Source organism: Rhipicephalus sanguineus, chromosome 9, assembly GCF_013339695.2.
Source record: "Rhipicephalus sanguineus isolate Rsan-2018 chromosome 9, BIME_Rsan_1.4, whole genome shotgun sequence".
Lineage (NCBI taxonomy): Eukaryota > Metazoa > Arthropoda > Arachnida > Ixodida > Ixodidae > Rhipicephalus > Rhipicephalus sanguineus.
This window is the reverse complement of record NC_051184.2, coordinates 65,808,651-65,829,116: the sequence shown is the minus strand read 5'-3', so window position 1 is coordinate 65,829,116 and position 20,466 is coordinate 65,808,651. Positions and strand designations below refer to the sequence as shown.

The 20,466-nt window shown below is 50.1% G+C and overlaps 1 protein-coding gene across 1 annotated transcript in view; it reads right to left on the bottom strand.

The window, feature by feature from the left end:
- The window catches only part of LOC119405269 (glycine dehydrogenase (decarboxylating), mitochondrial), a 54,046-nt gene extending 34,171 nt beyond the window's left edge, over positions 1-19,875 (bottom strand). Inside the window, exons 1-7 of the mRNA XM_037672081.2 lie at positions 19,298-19,875; positions 8,306-8,384; positions 6,407-6,707; positions 5,905-5,982; positions 5,027-5,174; positions 3,469-3,665; positions 1,462-1,664 (exon numbers count right to left, since the gene is read on the bottom strand). Of these exons, the coding sequence (XP_037528009.1) occupies positions 1,462-1,664; positions 3,469-3,665; positions 5,027-5,174; positions 5,905-5,982; positions 6,407-6,707; positions 8,306-8,384; positions 19,298-19,507 (1,216 nt within the window). The 5' untranslated portion in view covers positions 19,508-19,875. The remainder of the gene's footprint in view (positions 1-1,461; positions 1,665-3,468; positions 3,666-5,026; positions 5,175-5,904; positions 5,983-6,406; positions 6,708-8,305; positions 8,385-19,297) is intronic.
- Positions 19,876-20,466: the final 591 nt, after the last annotated feature.

The window sequence follows — 20,466 nt, the reverse complement described above, 5'->3', positions numbered from 1 at the left end:
AATGAATGAATGAATGATTTAGACAACTAGCGCCAACAGGAAGTGGGCTTTTTCAATAGCGAGATTAAATTTACATCGGAGGTTCCAACAGGACGTGTATCCCCGGCACGGGATGAATGTATCCAATGCTTGCTTGGTACGCTTGGTACGTACCAATGCTTGCTTGGTACGTGGACGATTGTTTCTGTATTATAAAGGCATCACAAGTCACCAACCTACTCAGCCATCTAAACTCCATAGAACCGGACATTCAGTTCACTTGTGAGCGCGAAACAGACGGATCCCTTCCATTCCTTGATTTATTAATCAAGCGAGTGGGAGATTCCCTCAATTTCTCAGTCTACCGCAAACCCACGCACACAGGCCGCTACCTGCACTTTAATTCAAATCACCCTGCAAGCCACAAAACATCAGTAGTCAACACTTTGATAAGAAGAACGGAAACGCATTGCACATTAGAATCAGACAGGAGGAAAGAGAGAAACACCGTGTTCAACGAACTACAAAAAAACGGCTACCCGCCCCATTTCATTCGGAAAGCAATCCGGCAGCAAAAAAGAAAAGTACGTCCAACGAATGCCCCAGCGTCGCCGCCTTCCCAGAAGCGAATCTCTCTCCCCTACGTAAAAGGCACCAGTGAAGCCATAAGCAGACTTCTAAAGAAGGAAGGCATAACGGTCGCACACAAGCCAACCAATACAATAAATCTTCTTCTACCGAAACCCAGGGACCTTCCACCAAGAGAGAGAGCGCAAGGCGTCGTCTACAAAATCAAGTGTTCCGACTGCCAGGCCGCATACATTGGCGAAACAAAAAACTTGACCGAAAGAATTAAACAGCACAAAAACGACGTCAGGACGTTCTCAAGACAACGGAACCCCCTTGCAGAACACTCAGAAGATGCCGACCATAAGATTGACTTTCAAAAAACCGAAATCCTAGCAACAGAAACTAACCAACAAAAGCGGCTATTACTGGAATCGTGGTTCATCCAGAACACCGAAGGCAACTTGAACCGATGCAAGGGGAACCTGCCGTCAGTATACATTCACGGTCTAACCACAGCAAGAAAACCAATGCAAACAAAGTCGCGAGTGAGCGCATCCGTCCCCGGCCGGGCCCCGCCCATCAATCCCACACGTCCGCAGCAACCGCCGCAACCGCAACCCCCTCAACGCTCTCACCACCAAAGAAGACGCGCCTTCCCTCCTTCTCCCCAGCTGGTTCGAAAGAGAAGTTAAGAGTTGCACCTCGACACCGCCGTTGTCACTCCCCCTGAGGAAGGAATCGAGTTGATTCCGAAACGTCGGGAACTAAAACCCATTTTTTTGGTTGGAGCTTTTTGAAAGTCTTAATTGCCCAACGCGGTATCGCGTCGCAGCGTTGTACTGCCGCTCCAGTTTTACGCCCCACTTCACAGCCTAGTAGACGGCTGCCTTCTTTCTACGGGGATGTCGTTACCTCTGGCGAGGAGCAGCGTGGCGTTGTGCACCCTGGTGGCGATGTCCCGCAGTCCCTGCGGTCCGTGGTAGATGGCGTACAGGGCGGACATGTTGGCGAGCAGCGCCTGCGCCGTGCAGATGTTGCTGGTCGCCTTGTCGCGGCGGATGTGCTGCTCACGAGTCTGCAAGGCCAGTCGGTAAGCGCGGCCACCCGTCGCGTCCCTGCGAGATGTTAATAAATACCACCATGGACAACGCTTCATAGTCCAGCACATACTCTTTGATAGCTTTCTCGACAGACCCGTGAACCAAATAAGGCATCATTAATGAGAGTGAAGGAATCAGTAATAAGTGCGGGGGCCAGCGTCCGAAAAGTGGGACCCACATATTACGAAGGATGCTGCAGAGAGCACTCTCTCGGCGTGTTGACATAAAGAAGATATTAATAGACTATTTCACTGGACGACAAAAGGCGAATTTCCGTTCTCCTAAGGCACTTACGCTTCTAACTTAACGAATCACCGAGCACGTCACCAAAAACTTTGAATTCGAGGCCACGTGTCCAGCCAGCTGTAAAAGAGAATTGGATATTTCATTCTTATCCCGATTACAGGCTGTTAGAGCTGAAGAAAAAAGAAAAGCAGACGAGACGCAACAAATGGTGCGAAATCACTACCTTTGATGAACGGAACGATCAGTAAATAAACGTACTAATCCAAATAGCGTACGGACGAGCGCCAAAACGTGGACTGCGGCACAAGCGGCGGCAAAAACAAATGTGAACGTCCTGGACGAGCGCGATAAAACAAGTGCACCCCCCTCCGTTTTGTCTTTCCGCTCTCTTTCTCTCTTTTTGCTTCCCAAGTGTGAACAAAGCCTCTGAGCATTCATGTATAAGTGAAATGCGTTTTTGGCGAATATGTGCCGCGTAACACAGAAGATCGACAAATGGAAAACACGAGCGCTCACTGACGAGTGAAAGTTTATTGCAATGACACGTCGTAATAAACACTTAGATCACGTGGTGCGTACCAGATATGCAAAAGTATTGGGGAATCAGGCCATTTGAAAATTCCGTTTCTTCTCGAGTGAAATAGATGCTTCGATGCTTCAAAAAAAAAAAAAAACGGATCACGTGCACGTAAATGCCACCTCGTGTGTGTGACCAGACATCTATATAACAACATCCAAAACAAACTGAAGTTTTCAATGGTCCGATTCCCCGATACTCTCGCACATCTGGTACGCGCCACGTGAATTAAATGCTTATTATGATGTGTTAATGCAATAAATTTTCAGTTACAATATAATCGATAGTTGATCTAGTTGTCAGTCAGCGCTCATGTCGTCCACCTGTTTGTCCCTCGTCTGTGTTACGCTACACATCACACCCAAAAATGTTAACTCACCCAATTTGCCGTGACGAAGTATGTTTACTTTGCCCCTAATGCTCTCCCAAATCCGGTCAGAATGCACTACATGAACCCCGAAGAATTCAAACCCGGATTGCTCAGAATGTGAACAGAAAGGTACAATGCAGCACATCTTTTGGGACTGCCCTGCAGACCCTCCACATGGCGTGGGCATGTCCATCCAACCCGGCGATCCCCCCAATCACCTTCTCTTCCCTCTCTACCCGAGAGAGCTGGGAGGCTGCCCTGCTCGGCTGCTCGGCCTCGGAAGGCCAAAGAGCCCTCGTGGCCAGGGCTCGCGCCACCTCGGAAGAACAGGGGTCCCGGTCTAGGGACCCTCCTAGAGTTTGTACAGGGCCGCTCCTTAAGGCCGCCCCAACCCCTCTAGTAAATAGTGCAAATAAATGTTTTTCACCACCACCACCCAAGGAACAGCTTGTAGGCTCGCAAAAGTGGAAGATCCTGCTGGCCAGCCCTGCTCGGGACGTACAAAGTCCGGGTCACAGCAAGAGCTCGAGAGGTCGCCTTCAGCACCAACTCAGGGCCTCGGGTGGGGTCGCAGGACCCATCCCTCCCAGTGCCGATATTAAAGTTTTATGACCGAATCTACTCGCCTGGTGACGCCGACGACCCTGCCGGGCATGAGCCTGGTAAGTGAGCTGCGCACCGCAAAGAACCCGGCGTGCGGACCTCCGTAGTTGAGGGGAACCCCGAGGCGCTGGCTGGTGCCGATGGCAATGTCGGCGCCCAGTTCTCCGGGAGGACGCATCACCGTCAGCGCCAGAAGGTCCGTGGCGCACACCACCAGCGCCTGCGACCACGCGATGTCTGAGACGCTTGCATATACAAAGCACCTTAAACGACATTGCTTTGTCTACAGAGGGCTTCGCAGGGAACTGTGTGCGCCTTGTGTCTGTACCCTTACGTGTTATGACACCCTGACAGTTTGTGCATCACGGTGCCATAACACGTACGGAAAGAGACACAAGGCGCACAAAGTTCAGTGTGGACCCCGCTGTAAACGAATCAGAGAGGCCACTATGCTATGCCGGTTTTAAGAGCGGCTTTCACGCAGTCAATTCCTTTTCGTATAGGAATGACCGACAGCGTTCTTTGTGGCGACTGTGGTATCGAGGAGAATTTGCATTCTGTAGCGTAGGCGGATATTTTTTCCAGAGGGGGGGGGTGGGTTTAATCAGACGTTATGTATGCACGTTCGTGCGTTTGTACGTGTGCCGGGCCCGTATCCAGGGGGGGGGGGGGCAGGGCCCCCCCCCCCGAAATTTCGGTGAATTATGTGTTTTTACCAAAAATGAATAATAAAAATGGGTGTTTTTCTCAAAAAGTCAAGGTTTTCAGCAAGTGACCCCCCCCCCCCCCCACCCCCCGAAAAAGATTCCTGGCTACGGGCCTGACGTGTGCGCTTATATATACACATGCAAAATTGAAAAAAGTTCGGGGGCTTCGACCCTCCCTCCCCATTCCCTCCTGGCTACGCCAGTGTTTGCAGCTCATCTTCTGCGTTTGTCCTAGCTAGCTCTGCTGAGACGATCAATCGCGATCGCTCTAGCTCGCCTTGATCACAGACTAATGTCCCTAGAAACCATCCTGGAATGTCATTCTGAAAAGTCATCGAGGACGAAGGCAACGAGGGCATTTTTAAACACATTAAACACAACAGACTTGGACGAGGGGCTGTAGACTGGTAGTGATGCCGTATACCACATAAGGCTGATGGACTGCGACGATGTTTGTGTTCGTGCTCACTCTTTGTATTTCTATCTTTCAAACTCCGCAATTCTTTCCCTCAGTGTAGGGCAGCATACCAGTTGCTATGAACTGGTCAACATCCATGTCTTTCTTCTCTTCCCTGTTTTCCTTCCTTCATTCATGCTGTCATGGAACTTCCAGGAATTAGGGGAACGCTGCGTAGTGCTCGCAGTGCTCGCGCTAAGCGCAGAGTTACGATCCGCATTCATTTTCTCCGTTTGCAATAAGCCTTCTTTCTTCGGCCAAACGAGTGAATAAACACAGCTTGCGACAAAAACGCTCTACTATCTGAATACGGTAATGATTTTTGTTTCCCAGTTGGCGGCCTTTTAAGGCCAGCACGGGGATTCTTAAGTACCGTAATCGCCTCTCCGAATGCGGCCACCAGCTCGCTCTTCTTACCTTGGCTTCGTGGCAGGCCTTGATTAGGGCGTCGAAGTTCTCGACGGACCCTTCGGTGTCCGGGTACTGGTACAGGACACCGCACACGTCGCCCCGGGAAAAATCCATGCTCGCGCAGTCGGACACGACCACGTTGATATCCAGGGCGCTGCAGGAAGAGAAAGAGACTCATGGGACAAACGGTGTATTTCCCGTAAAATTTAATATTACAGTTCAATCACGTGTTAACGAAGAATGATATAGCAAATTATCGCTTATAGCGAACTAAGTATGAATTTTGGTTGGGCACGTTTAATGCCAGTGACAATCATTCTTTTTATAACGAAACCACAAAACGCGAGAGCCGCCGCGATATCGGCTAAGAGGTGTTTGGCTCGCGCTAGGCTCGAAACTCGAAAAGCAGCAAAAAAAAAAATAAATAAATAAAGGTAAATAAATATTAAAAGACAATTCACAACCTTCTAATCGTTTCAATAAAACGTTGCGGAAATTTCGGCCGCGAGAAAAAAAAACGCGGTTGATAGGTTGCACCACCGTATCATAGAAGTTCAAAATGTTACAAGGAGACACACAAGAATTACCTTGTTTATAATGGGCTTGAAACTTAGAATAATGTGTTTTGTATGTCGAATTTTTGCCCGAGCCAGATGTCAGATTTGTCAGAGCCGATTTATACATATACTGTTAAAACGAATATCGAATATAACGAGATAAATTAAGGCCCCGATGCTATTTCTTTACAACGAGCTTCGGCCGTACATAGAACATCATTTCTAGACCGATGGATTTCGAGCTAAGGAGGCAAAGGTTTGTTACTTGGCTTCGAAACTTCCGACAAACACTGTTTCCTTAAGTACAGGTCTCGGATTCGGACTCACTCGGCACGTGTCTGAACCACAGCGAGGGTCTGAGGGTGCACCTTGTCCGAGACGAGCATGGTCTTCTTCTTCGTGAACCTGCAGAAAGGGAGAGAGGTAAAAAAAATTTTTTGAATCGCTGCGATCTTACTCAAAGCGGGTTGTTTTCTGCAATAAACGCCCGCTGCAGTCATTTTATTTGTCTTCGGTCAGAGCAATTAGTACTCGTATTTCAGTGCCGAGCGTACACACTTCAGCCGCCGATCTGAAGATAAGGCTTGGTCCAGCGTCTTCTCGGGCAAGTCGGTCTACGAGGACGTGACTGCAACAGCTCGAAAGGAGCACGGCAGGTACGTCACAATGTCATCATGACGTCACCATGTGACGTTATGATGACGTCATATAGTGGCGTCATCGCTTGATTCTTTTTCTCATCACTCGTGTTGACGCTGCCGCCGCCGACGGTCAATCTTCGCGTTAGATGAGGCATCTAAGGCGTGCGTCTTAAGATATCTTCCAGTACCTGGTGCACACTCCCATGGCTTCGGCAGCGGCGGTGCCTTCGTCGAGCAGCGAGGCGTTGGCCAGGTCCAGGCCGGTGAGGTCGGCCACCATGGTCTGGTAGTTGAGCAGGTTCTCGAGGCGACCCTGCGCGATCTCGGCCTGGTACGGGGTGTACTGCGTCGTCCAGCCGGGGTTCTCGAACACGTTGCGCACGATGGTGGCCGGCGGCAGGCAACCGTAGTAGCCCATGCCGATGTACGAACGCCACAGGGCATTCTCGGAGGCCAGCTCGCGTGCCCTTTCCAAGAGTTCCTCCTCGCCTAAACAGAGAAAGCGGATGAAGCAGTGCTCAAATACTCACTACACAACTGAAACGGAGGCAACTGTGACAATGTTTCATAAATTGTTAAAGTCTGTAGGCATTACGAAGCGTAGTGCTAGCTGGTTTGTGGGGTTTAACGTCCCAAAGCGACTCGAGCTATGAGAGACGCCGTAGTAGAGGGCTCCGGGTCATTTCTACTGCCTGGAGTTCTTTAACGTGCACTAAGATGGCACAGTACACGGGCTTCTAGCATTTCGCTTACATCAAAATGCGACCGTTTCGGCCAGGACCTAACACGCGTCTGGTAGCGCTACAGGTGTCAGTAATATACACAAAGAAATCATCACTGTGCATTGCTACAGCTAGGTCTTCAGAGGTCTTCAGACGGTTGCCGTGCTCGCGATGTTTTCCAGTAGTTTGTGTATCACCGTGCCATGTGGCAGAGAACATCTGCAATTTATTCCCAGTCTCATGATATTTACACGTTCTGCAACAAAGTTCTGCAAGCGTGTAATAAACAAAGGAAGGGATCGTGAACAAGCTCGGGGCGAGGAGGATGAGGACAGCCATGTCACTTTCTCCCGTTTCCCCGGAAATGAAGCCTCTGAACGTAGTACGCTATGCAACAGCGGCGTAGCCAGAAAATTCTTTTCGGGGAGGGGGGGGTCTACTGAACTTTATGTATGTTCGTGCGTGTGTTTGTATGTGTGTTTGGACATATAACATGGAAAATTGAAAAGTTTTGAAGAGAGCGGGAGGAGGGGGGGGTTGAACCCTTTTCCCATGGCTAGGCCAGTGCTATGCAAGCACTACTAACGCTCCCATTTTGAGCAGGTTTTCAGCCAGCAGAGGCAAACACGTGCTCGCAGAGAACGACCGAACACACCACTTCGCTTATATGCCGATAAGGTTCGAGCCCGCAGCAGTCAGCCTCGATTAGACACCCTCGACCGCATTTGCGAGAGAACCTTCGCTTGTGCGGTTGGTTGGTGTCCATATTTGGAAGCGCGTGCGGGCGTATCAGTGTCCCCATTATAGCCTTTCAGGCACGACAGTACGTCTACAACGTGTTGAGCAACACGACGACGATAATCTCTCTCTCTAAACAGCCATCGTACAGTGCACAGCTTCGGGCGATGCGTTTGTAAAGCCGCTTATCGCGCAGCTCGACTTCAGCCTGGCTTGAAAGGGGGCAGGGGAAGGCCTCGTGGCTTCCGCGTGACAAGACGCATCGTCGCGCCCTTGCGCCTAGTCAGCTCGGAGCTCCGATAGCAAGACGTCCCCCTGGGAGCTGTTATACGAATGTTATCTGGCCCACGACTCGGCTAGAAGGGGGTCAACCGCCTCCGCGGTGGGACGAGCGATAACGCGAGCCGCGGGGGACGCACCTGTAAGGGCGTCCTGACGCCTTGAGTCTCGGCAAATCTTGTATGCGCTCCAAATGCAAGTCGGAACAAGGAACGACTGGCTTCTGGGTCAGCCCATGTAAAGAGAGGCCACTCACGGAAGGGGAACTAATGGTGCACTTGAGTTTTTTTATATATTACGCTGCTGAAAAACCCAAGCGTAAACAAAAAAAGTAAGCTCGGTACTTACTTAGTGGTGGATCCATTTTCATGTCCCTGTTAAGTCGGATGCCGGAAGGCACCGTCTTGTCGACCAGCTCTCCGATGTTCTGCGAAAATTACAAGGGCGAGGTTACAGGCATATCGTAGTTATGATGGCCGTGGTGCTTTAATAGAGATGAAAACACGGGATTAAAATAAAAATAGCCGTCCAAATAAAATGGTGTCGGCCCATATGTTTAGGTATGTCCTTTCCACAATGTTAGGAAAGGTCACTTTAAAGGTCAGACGCGACGTCCAGTGCTAATGGCTTTGCGAATGGTCGTAAGCTTGAGTGAAACGCAGAAGCACCTGCCCTTGAAATCCAAATCGCTTTTGTGCTATGTGGTGCCTCGCTGTGTACCACGTGGGTACAACATCCCAGAAAGACGTTGGTTCCTGGTTCGAAGCCCAAGACAAGGCGAGCTTTTCTTCAACTGTCAAGCTTTCACTTCTGCGAAACTCGTAGCTTTGTTGTACGAAACAGGTGCGTGACAATTTTTTTTTTCCTTTCATGAACATTCCGTCCTCGTGAGGGCTTCCACAAATCGTCGTGTAAGACGGGTCCACTGTTAAAGGGAACACTTGCGTGCAGGGCACGTTTGGATTTCGCTCTCTTGCAAAAACATAGTGACTTAGATGATGATGATGATGATGATGCAAACTTTATTGGGGTCCAGAGAAGACGCAGGGGAGACCCCGCGCCACCCGGCTAGTCCCACGTAGGGACCGCCAAGCCGAGCTTGGTGACCAAACCCTGGCCGTCCAGAGTGCCAGTGACTTAGGAAGGAAGGAAAACGAGAGAGAGGAAAGACAGGGATGTTAACCAGTTTGGCATAACCGGTATGCTACCCTGTACAAGGGGAAGGGATGGGGGAGATTGAAAGAAGAGTAAAGAAAGAGAGAAAGAGAGGGGAACACACACGCACACACATAACTTCACAGCGCAGAGCGGCAGTCTTGTGCGGCATGCGGCATCATTAAAAAGTCTACAGCCGCTCGTGTAAGCCTGTTGTCCTTAGGAATTTGAGCAATGCCTTGGTTGCTTGAATTGTCGATGACTTATCAGGATGACATTGTAGAACTGTTTCTAGTGTCAACGGTCTGCTGTGAAGACGAGCGAGAGCGAATATGAGGGATCGTCTCTGCGCATCGTAGCGAGGGCAGTCGCAGAAGATATGCTGCAAGGTCTCCTCGGTGCCGCAGGCGTCGCAAAGAGCGTTGTCGGCCATCCCTATTCGAAACGAATATGACTTCGTGAAAGCCACTCTTAGCCACAAGCGGCATAGCAGAGTGGCCTCTCTTCGGCGGAGTCCAGATGGTAGTTGAAGTCGCCACAACTCGTTGAGGTGGTGTTGCCGATAGTTTTGGCTTCTTGAGGCATTCAGTATTGAGTGCGAAATATTCTTTGCCATCCTTTGAAGCATGGCAGCAGCATCAGACCTTGAAAGCGGTATAGCCTCTTCCTTGTCTCCTTGCAAAGCTGACCGAGCAGCATTATCGGCATGTTCGTTGCCAAGCACACCGCAGTGACTTGGAAACCATTGAAATGTCACTTGGTGTCCCTTCTCGAATGACGTATGAATGAGGTGCCTTATCTCGAATACCAGTTGTTCATATGGTCCACGCCGCAGGGCTGACAAGAGAGATTGTAGGGCTGCTTTGGAGTCACTAAAAATTGACCATCGCTGCGGTTGTTCGCGATTGATAACACAAAGTGCAGCGCGAAGAGCTGTCAGTTCAGCAGCCGTTGATGTTGTTGGGTGGTCGGTCTTAAAGCTAACTGTTACACCTTTCGCTGGGTGACTTAGATTTGCATAAAACTATTGGTGATAGACAGTTCTGCCTCTTTTTAACAGACTCGTGCAGTGCATGAACAATGTTTTCCTGTCCACTTGCTGTTAGAGGGCCAGCAAAATGAAAGGTGCTCATTGGAGTGTTCCCTTTAACAGTGGACCCTACTGTACTAGCGGACTGCCCAGAATATGCGAGCGGTCTCACTGTCTCGTTCTTACAGTCGGTTATTGTTCCTACGCAGCTATTTGTACGACTATAGCAAATACACTATGCCGGTGGTTTACAGGGATATATCTTTAAAGATCACGCGCGGTCGAAGACGCATACGCCACTGCAATGACGGTACAAGGACGCAAAGTTAATGCACACGTTTGTATGGTCTTTTCCGCGTCTTTCCAAAAGGAATGCTCGTTGTAGTAGCTTATTGGACAGGCTGCAGGCTCAAAATCCAGTCCCGGAAGCCGCATTTCGGTCGAGTCGAAATGCAAAAACGCCGGTGTTACTTATATTTGGGCACACGTTCAAAGAACCCCAAGAGGTCAAAATTATTTCGGCGTCCCTCGGTGCAGCGTGCCTCTAAGCATATCGTAGTTTCGGCACGTCAAACATCATTTTTCTTTACTGCAAAAGAAAACGAACGCTCAGGGTGGTTGCCAGTATGCTGCGCTATGACCCACTGCGTGGAACACGATAGGTACTCGGATACCCAAAGAGTGCTAAGCCGGGCAAGTTGGTAAGCGTTCATAGCGCTTGTCCTGTGTAGTATTTCTTCTTTTGTCTCTCGTTTTTCGCGCTGTAAATTTCACTATGTACTCGGATACGTATGCGGCATGTAACCCACGGCGAGCGAAGATATGGTAAAAGGCACGCCCACTGCGTGCGAGCCACGTTACATCAAACTGGTTTAATGGGCGTGTTGGTAGGCTATATCACCTTCAGAACCGAAGAGGTGAGCTTCGTAACATGGAGTATCCACGTGCTTCGAAGGGCTTGCGAAGATAGGTCCAGACAGGACTTCAGATAGGATTCAGTCCAGATAGGAGTTCTCGGGCAATTGGCGGTGAGCTTTGTTAAAGGGGCCATGACAAGGTCACCCAACATATTGCTGTTTTCAGTGAAAAATAGAAGTAGAGGGTCTATCATACCTGTGCACATATGAAAAAAAAATTGTAGTGGCTTAGCTCGGCTATGCCAGGATATGCCTAGCGTGAGCTAAGGTTCAGCTGATTATTCTTAGCTCTCCTGGTTGTCTAGTCTTAGCTTGATTATCATGCTTACTGCTGCTTCAATGACACACACACGGTATACGCATTATGTGACACACGTATATTTATTACTTGCTCAACGTCATTTCTCTATTGCCAAAAAGACGGCTCGGTGGTCAATGTAGTAACGTGCTGCCGTCTCTATGGCCCCAACGCACGGCGCAGCGTGAGACTTGGCTACTGCGCAACGGAGGCGCGCAGCTGGGCAAGCGCCGGCGCCAGTGCGTCTGCCGCGGCAATGACGCCGCTCTTCTGGAATGCGCAGATCGGCGAGGAGCGCTGTGGCGGCGGCGGCGGCTCCGGTGCGCCAGCTGTGCGCCATGTGACGTCACTGCTCCTCGCGCATGCGCAGCATGGCTCTCGATAAGCCACGCGAAATTGCTCCACCTCGGCCAGTGTAGCTAACGCTACAAAATTGACCGTAAAATGAATATTTCCTTGAAAAATGAGCCCTAGAAGTCACCGGCTATAAACCCCGCAAACCGCCGGCAACCGCCATTTTGCCATGGCGTGTGTGACGTCCTGTGCTGTATGGAACGGAGCCGTCGTCTTCTGCCAAAGTTTTAGTTGCTGCAAATCGTTCAATTTCAATGGCAAGCTGAAGAAAGATGAAGTAACTCCATTGCAGGCGCAGCTGACCACGAGACAAGATCATTGGCTGGAATGCAGACGCTCGCAAAGCAATCAGCTTGTTACGTCACGACTCGCGAGTGTGCCAGCGTTGCCCGATTCTCAGGCCGCTCGCGTGTTTACAAAAGTATTCAATTCAAAAGTATTCACCCGGCTAGTCCCTACGTGGGACTAGCCGGGTGGCGCGGGGTCTCCCCTGCGTCTTCTCTGGACCCCAATAAAGTTTGCATCATCATCATCATCATAAACATAGTGCTCGACCAAATGCGCTAAAATTTCGCCAGCTCGTTTGTGAACGCACAAGGTTTAAGCCACACACGTATTATGATAGAAAATTGGGTGTCATGGCCCGTTTAAACGCTGCTTCGGTCGCAATAGGAGACACGTGAGGAAATGGTCAACACAATTATGGTACGTTCGACTGGTCGTTTAGGAGCACTCCAGAGCACTCTGGCGACGCGCGTCACGTTCGGCAGGTCGAAACCGAGCGCTCTGAATACGTTCGGCTAGTTCTTTATGAGCACCACGCTCGAACTCGGATCGCCCCGAGGCGCTGTCGCTTTGACCTCGGAACGCGACTGAGATCTGATCACGTGACTGCCGCACCTCGCCCGTTTGCATGTCTGTCTGCAACAGAAGATGCGGCGACGTGTATCCGCTACCGGCCTCCTATTGCTCTGACGAGTAGCTGCACGTTCGGCTCGGACACGCGTTCTCTGGCTCGGATCTAGAGCGGGCTGCGCATTGTTGCAATGCGAGTGAGAGCACGGTGGCGCCCACCCGAAGGTACCATTAGTAACTATTTGACGAAGGTTAATTGGTTGATATTTAGAACGGAGGACGAGACAGCGCGACTAGATCAAGGACACGTAAGGAGCGAATACCACAGCACTTGTCCTGTGGTGTTCGTTCCACAGGTGTCCTTGTTCTAGTCGCGTTGTTTCATCCTCTGGTAAACACAAACTCACGAAGCGTCGCTCATTGTGTATTTCTGTTCGGGTCGCCAGTGACGACTGTGGAAAAGTGCTGTTTGTGTCAGTGAACGAAAGAAGGGGAATGGATCAAGGGCTCGTTTTCTTTGTTAAACACAACTTCATGCAACCAACGGACAATGAAGGCAAGAAAGGTTCAGATGACCATTTACGTTTAGTGTAGTGATTTGATATAAATGTGAAGAAATTAAAGTGGACGATAAGACAACGTGTTACTGGTAGGGACCGAACCTGCGACGTTCGGATAGCACGCCCAATGTCGTACCGATTGAACTACGGTGGCGGTCATCCTCCCGTCCACTTTACTGGTGTTTATGTGCGTGTAAACCTGGCAGTGTTAGTCAGGTTTACACGCACATTCAATGCTATGGTTCGTAGCCATGGCGGCGGGTGTGGAACACTCTTTTTGCCAGCTGGCAATCGGTGTACGACTTAAGCCTAGAGACAACCAGTGTGATACTCCTTCAACGTTTAAGAACAACTATATACTCTTTCGAACGACGCGGCGCACTAGCTTTCAGCACTTTCCCCCATAAAAGTCACCGGGTCTATTTAACTAACGCTAAGATAGCAAGCAATAGCCTTTGCTCTACGAGTCCCTCTTAATTCACTTGAATCGCTCTTGATTCGACTGATTTATTTCATTGTATAGATTCATCCTTGATTCGCATTAATGTACGTTGATTCACCTTGAGTTCACTAACTTGTGGTCATAATTGTTTGACGTCGCAGTAACTGTCTTTAACGTCATAAGAATTTTTTATACCATCCGTGACCACGACGCCATCGGACGACGACGCCGGAAGTCGGATTTTTCGTAAGGTGTGCCGTATAAGACTTTCGCCTTAATAAAAGGAGCGTCTGCTCGTACCAAGTCAAAGTCTGCGACTCCGCGCTATCATACAGAGAAAAAAAAATTAGGGGCAATATGCCAAGTCTAACGCGAGACCCCCTCCCCCTTCCTCATATCCGGAGAGACAGTGCTCGAGAAGCCAAGTGCGAACATCACAATCTTCGCCACTCGCGGCGACAGTATCTCGGCATTTTTTTATCTCTCGGATTTCTTCCGATTGTATAGTGGAGCACGCTCAGACCACGTACACGTCGGCCACTCGAAAGATCATATCGATCGAGTGAACGGTACGATATCGCTTGTCATCCGACGCGGTGTCCGGATGGAGAAGGCCGCCAATATTTCGTACACGCTATCATCGTATAGACATCATCGGCCCTGTCGAGTGCTCTCTTCGCTGATAAGGTTGCCAGAATTCCGCCGAAAAATTGCGACAGCTTGACTAAGTAATTCGGAGGGCTACAGTTATCAGTGAGCCCACGGTAATGTAACGCAAGCGCACATCTATACATTGAAGGAAACTAAGTACACCGACCAAATAAAAGCTTAAAAGAAAACGACGTTTCGGCTTCCATACGGAAAACCTTGTTCACAATCTTGTGAACAAGGCTTCCGTATGGAATCCTTGTTCCGTATGGTATTCCGTATGGTTGTTCCGTATGGCATTGCTAAGATCGAGTGGCTATAGTGTGGTCGATGAGAAATAACCTCATTCTTACCCGAGAACAGGTAAGGTGGTATCATTGAAAAAATCAGATACCACCTGACCTGAGCACAGGTGTGATGGTATCCCATTAGAAATGAGATACCGCCAAGAATTGTACGCAAAGTGACAGACGTGCACAGCGCTTAAACATTTCATGCCCGCAAATGTGCGAGTATCTTTGTTGTTGAGTTGTACTGTCGCGATTGAAAGAAACGCGAACAGTGCGGCATCTACACTCTCTGCTGTTTCGCATGTCTTTTGAAGCGGTTGTAGCCTGGATGGTAATAAAGAACCAATATACAGTCATCCATGATACAGTCAAGGACCACTCCAGCATATTTTTATTGCGCGTTTCTTTCAATCCGCCCTGTACGTGTAGGTCTGATTGGGGGTGGGGGGGGCGGCTGGGGGCGGCTGGGGGGGGAGAGTCTTATTAGGTGGATGCATAAAGGACACCATGTTAATTTTAGCTCTAAGCCCTTTGTTTTTCGTTTTATTTTTTATTTCTCGGGACGATTGTCATGTGGATCTTATCAGGCGCTGGGTAATCGCGAGCGTGTTTCGTAGACGGAGACTCTGAAGCGATAGCGACGAGATCTTTACAGTCGTGTCGTAAATAAGATGGAGTATATCATACCACTTAGCATAAAGGCACTCTGAAGAGCTTTACCCCACAGGCGTTATGTCGCTTGCACGTACGACAAACGACCATCTATTGTGGTGTGTGTATGTGTGTGTGCGTGTGTGTATGTGTGTGTGTGCGCGCGCGTGCGCGTGTGCGTGTGCGCGCTCAACGTTGCAATATCCTTACTTTGGTGGAGGAGGTCACATTTGGAACGGGTCACACTCAAACGCCTTTACTGCCTTATAAAACCAGCCTCGTGAGAGGCTCCGCAACGGAAGGGGACATCTCGAAACTCTTTGACGTGTCTTATAAGGTCAAGGCGTCACGTGACCAAGGACATGACATGATCTTCGAAAAGTCCCATTTCTTTCCCTTACAGCAGTAATTTTTCGATTACGATGCTCGTCCGGACGAAACTTTGGTGAACCACATGGAACGTATTTCCCGCGTATTTAGGGCGCCTCCACGTAAGGCGTCGGGTAGTTCTTTTCAGGCCCTACTACAAGGCGTGCTTCAGGAATATCCTACAAGCGTTTTCGAACCATCGCAGTAGCTGACTGTCGTAGTCTTAGGGCTCGAGATTAGTTCCTACGCAACTTATGAAATATGTTTCACTAGCCATTTAACTGCTGTCGCCGTAAAAGCAAGTCGGGACAGGCATCAGAGACACGTTGCATCCAACACCTTTTCTCTCTCAGAAGCAATCGCTGCAAACTCAGCTAATGCACTTATCTGTGCCAACTTGAACGGCTACATTTTTTTTCTCTTTCTTGAGAAATGTTTCGGCAGCAACGAGTAGGCTGTTCGAGTTCTACGTACATCGCGGCTTCAAGCATGGTGCTGAGCCAGAACGCCATATCGCTTCGTAGAGATAGCCCGTGTTTGAGCGAAAGGCTTGTTTTTCTACACTCGTCCCTTATCGCAATGTCTGCCCAGCAAAGATGAGAAAAAAAGTTCGAAACCGTAAACTTTGCGGTTCGACACGCACTTATACACCTCGACAACATCAATCATCTTCGTCACGTGGCGACAAAGGGCGCTGTAACTTCGAAGAGATAAATAATAATAATATCTGGAGTTTTACGTCCCAAAACCAAGATATGATTATGAGAGACGCCGTAGTGGAGGGCTCCGGAAATTTCGACCATCTGGTGTTCTTTAACGTGCACCTAAATCTAAGTACACGGGCCTCTACCATTTCGCCTCCATCGAAATGCGACCGCCGCGGCCGGGATCGAACCCGCGACCTTCGGGTCAGCAGCCGAGCACCGTAACCGCTATACCACCGCGGCGGACAACTTCGAAGAGATAGTCAGCGTTTGCACGAAGACTCTCTTAAACACTCGCGCTTATCGCAAAGCCTGCACAGCAAAGATTTGAAAGAGAAAACGTTAAAAAACGATCACTTCGTGATGGGGGAAGCAAGCCGACGCGTTCGTACACCGTTAGCGCGCAAATAGAGTGTACCATCGCGACAGATCGCGCGCGACTGAGAAACGACTCTATATAGTTTCTATGTGGAACACGACTGCAAAAAATATACGTTTCACATTATGAAAGGTACCAATACCGAATGAATGTCCTTCAGCATCGGCTGTTCAATCGGCTGAGATTCTTGTCACAGTTCTCGCGTCCGACTCGCCGCGTGGTTTTCCGGCCGCTTAGGCGGCGAAGCGAGCGAACTTCCGGTGATTTCCGCCGCTTTCGCCCTCTTCAAGGCCAAGTGTGAACGCGTCATGAGAGCCACGTATATCGTCCCTATAAAGCTATTTAACGAACGCTACGTCTTTGAAATTGCAATTGAATTCATGCCTGAATTCAATGACAGTTTCAAAGACGCTGCGTTCGTTAAATAGCTGGTCATGTTTAACGATGGTCACATTGACTGATCGTCAGCATACGTCAATCGAGTACACCGCGACAACATACCTGAAAGAATTCGCCTAAACCTCGTCGTTGCGTTGCGACGAATATATTCGCGCTTTCTTTTTACTGTTGCTTTACTCTCCGAGTGGCAATTCTTAGCTTCAATTGTTCTCGGCGGCTGCTAGCATTCAATTACATGTTAAAGTGCCCGCGGTGTCCTCGCAGCACTTAGGCCCCCGTCAAGGTGCGGTCACTGTGGCCAGGAATCAAACCCGCGTCCTCTAGTTTAGCAGCGAGACACCATCCTACAGGTTATCACCATAAGCGGGCGGAAGGCGGGGGGCAGAAAGGGGGTGCTCCCCCCCTGCCCTCTTCCTGATGCAGCATTCAAAGAACTGTTTCCTTCCGACCTGTGCCCCCGGAGAGTCGGGAACCAAAGGCAGGCCGTTGTGAGAAACACGTCATCACGCCATTGTCACGGTTGCATCCATAGAGGATGGATGGATGTATGCAAAGTTTCATTGAAAGCCCTGAGGCGGGCGACTCAGCGCGCAGCGGGCCGTTCCACGTTGGGACAGTCAGGCCAAGCCCGACCGCCGCATCGTGGGCCCTCTGGACCACCCATAGTTGAGCCCCAGCATCGGTGGTCGCGATAGCAGACAGCCAGTTGTCCTGATTGATTTGGCCCGTGCCTCGTAACGACGGGGAACACCAGAGCATATGGTCTAGGCTAGCGACGTCATTGCAGTGCCTGCAAGAGCTATTGGGATAAGTGTCAGGGTAAATCTTGTAAGCTTTTTTTTTTTCGAAATCAACTAACCAGTTGAGCGAGGTAGGGGGGGGGGAGGCTCTGCGGTGAAACTTGAACCCCCACAAGGAGTGAACCCTGCGCACGCCTGTGCTTATCACTGAGGCCAGGTGGATTCCCCACCCACCGTGGTGGTCTGGTGGTTATGATGCTCGACTGCTGACACAAAAGTCGCGGCATCGAATCCCGGCCGCATTTTCGATGAAGGCGAAAATGCTGGAGGCCCGTGTACTACGACTTAGGTGCACGTTAAAGAATCCTAGGTGGTCGAAATTTCCGGAGCCCTCCACAACGGCGTACTTCATAATCACGTCGTGGTTTTGGGACGTAAAACCTCAAACATTATTATTAAACAGGCTGACTCCATGAAGGAGGTTGGGACGGTCACCACGAATCAAAAACACCCTCGCACTTCGTCACGTATCACAGTGCATCGCCTCGGTGTCTCGAGCGACCACAGGCGGCGCTACAATCGCCGGAAGTCATGCGCTCGGAAAATCATATTTTAATCACGGAAGATACTGTATATCTAGGCAAGAGTGGGTTTGGCGCCCGACTCTGAGAGCCAAGGGCGTTCTTGTCAGCATCAGACGATTTGGGCGACAGCCTTATCGAGAGAACTATAAGGCATTCCTAGAAGAGCAGTGGCCTCGGGCAGTGTGGAAGCCGCGGATAGTTCGATTGCCTATGGCAGCTTATTCTGCTCATCACTTCATTCGATACCTTCGGTTTAGGATAACCGGCAGGAAACAATTGCACCAATGCATTCCCGACATAATGGCTTTCTTCTTTTTGCAACCGTATCATTTTCCAGCGCCGCTATATCATCGGCATGACAATGTGTCGAAATCAACGCTGCGTAGCTGAATTTCTTGGAAGTGCATATCGGAGGGGCGTAGCTTTACCTTTACCCCCTTTTTAAGGCTAAGATTAAGCTGACGTTTCTTTACTGGCCACTGTTATCTGCTGTTATTAGGCAATGTAGTGATGTAGCGTTTAGTCTTGGCTAAGCAGCGGTGCCGTCACGCAATACTGTGTAGACTAAACTCTTACTGCCGTGCGCGCAGATGATTCGACCATTGCCCGTAAACGATATAGAAAAGTACTTTGAGGTGGCTGTCATGTACTTTCCTGTAAACGCTACAGGGTTTCTAGACAGCTTTAGGCAAGCGATGCATGATCTGCAGAAATCTTGTAAGACTGATTTCGAGCACCATGTGCAAACGGACTTTCGGTCAGGGAATGGACCTGAAGACGGTGAGTCATGTTGACTCCGGAAGAACCGCGCATGGGCGGTATATTCACCCATCTCGCTCACCTGGCAGCAGAGACATGCACCTAAGCGCAAGCCCCTTGAGCCGCGCATGCGCCCTAAGCTTTTACCGAGGCTGTAGTGAAATATTAATGAGCGTTAATAACGCACGCCTCATCGTGTGTCTAACCTTGAGTCCCAGGTAGTCCAGCATGGCCTTCTGGTCCTTGGTCCTGGGTCCCAGGTGCCGACTGCAGAAGTCGTCGTGACTTGTCAGTAGGCGATCCAGCGCCGGTGTCGACGACTTGGCCCGCTGCAGCAGACGGCGGTTCGTCTCGCCGAGTCGTCGGGCCAGCAGGCTCAGCGCGCACGACGCCGAAATCCGTGGTAACCGCTGCATCTTCGACCAGTAGCCGCGGTCACGGGGCAAAGGACTTCGCGGCGGAGAGGTCGTCGGCGTCTTTCGCTCGACGGCTGGACGCGGCGGTGTCGACAACAAGGGAGGACGCCGGAGGCTCGCGCCCTCGCGATAAGATGGACCGGCCGCTAATCAGCGCGCGACTGCAGTCGGGGAGCAGCAGACGACGCCCGGGATCAGACGATGCGGGCAGGAAGCGACGGAGGCGGCACGGTGTGCGAAACGACCGCAAGACATGGAATATACGAAGCACGCGGAAACTCTAGCGACGGATTATCTTGTTCCTAGCGTAACGTCGTCGAAATAGAGAAATGGCCGAGCAATCAGGACCTACACCAAGCCGTGAACACCAGGTGCTGTACCGATATACAACGTGTTGTAGTGGGAGTGCCTTCCAGGAAGTCAAAACAGGACTATAGAGAAGAGTCAAAGGTCCGGCAAAGCTAATCAGTTATGTTATATAAACTGCAAGTCTATGGAAGCGCTAAAATTAGGCGGAGATTCAAACTCGAATAACTCGGCTTTGCGGGGAGTTCTAGCCTCAAAGCGGTAAAATCTGCACACTATACGGCTGCGACAACAGAAAAGTGTCCTCACAGATGTTGAATGGGACGCCAAAGATGCGATAAATGGTTTAACACTACGTAACCCACAAAGCCTGCAAAGAGCTGCCGATGTTTCAAGCCAAGCTCGCTTTCGCAAGCGACAAAATGATGTCACTAATTCCCAATTACAGGTGGGAAACAATATCCACGCTATGCCAAAGACTGACGCCCGGTCCAACTTTATCGAAGGAAGTGAAGGACTTCGGCGAAACAGACCGCGCGGCGCTTTCGAGCTTTGAAGTGGCGCGGCTTTGCGATAACTGCACGTCACGTCGGTCCACCGTTTCCTTCGATTTCAGCGAGCCTCAGAAACATATGCGGAAAACGTGGACAGCA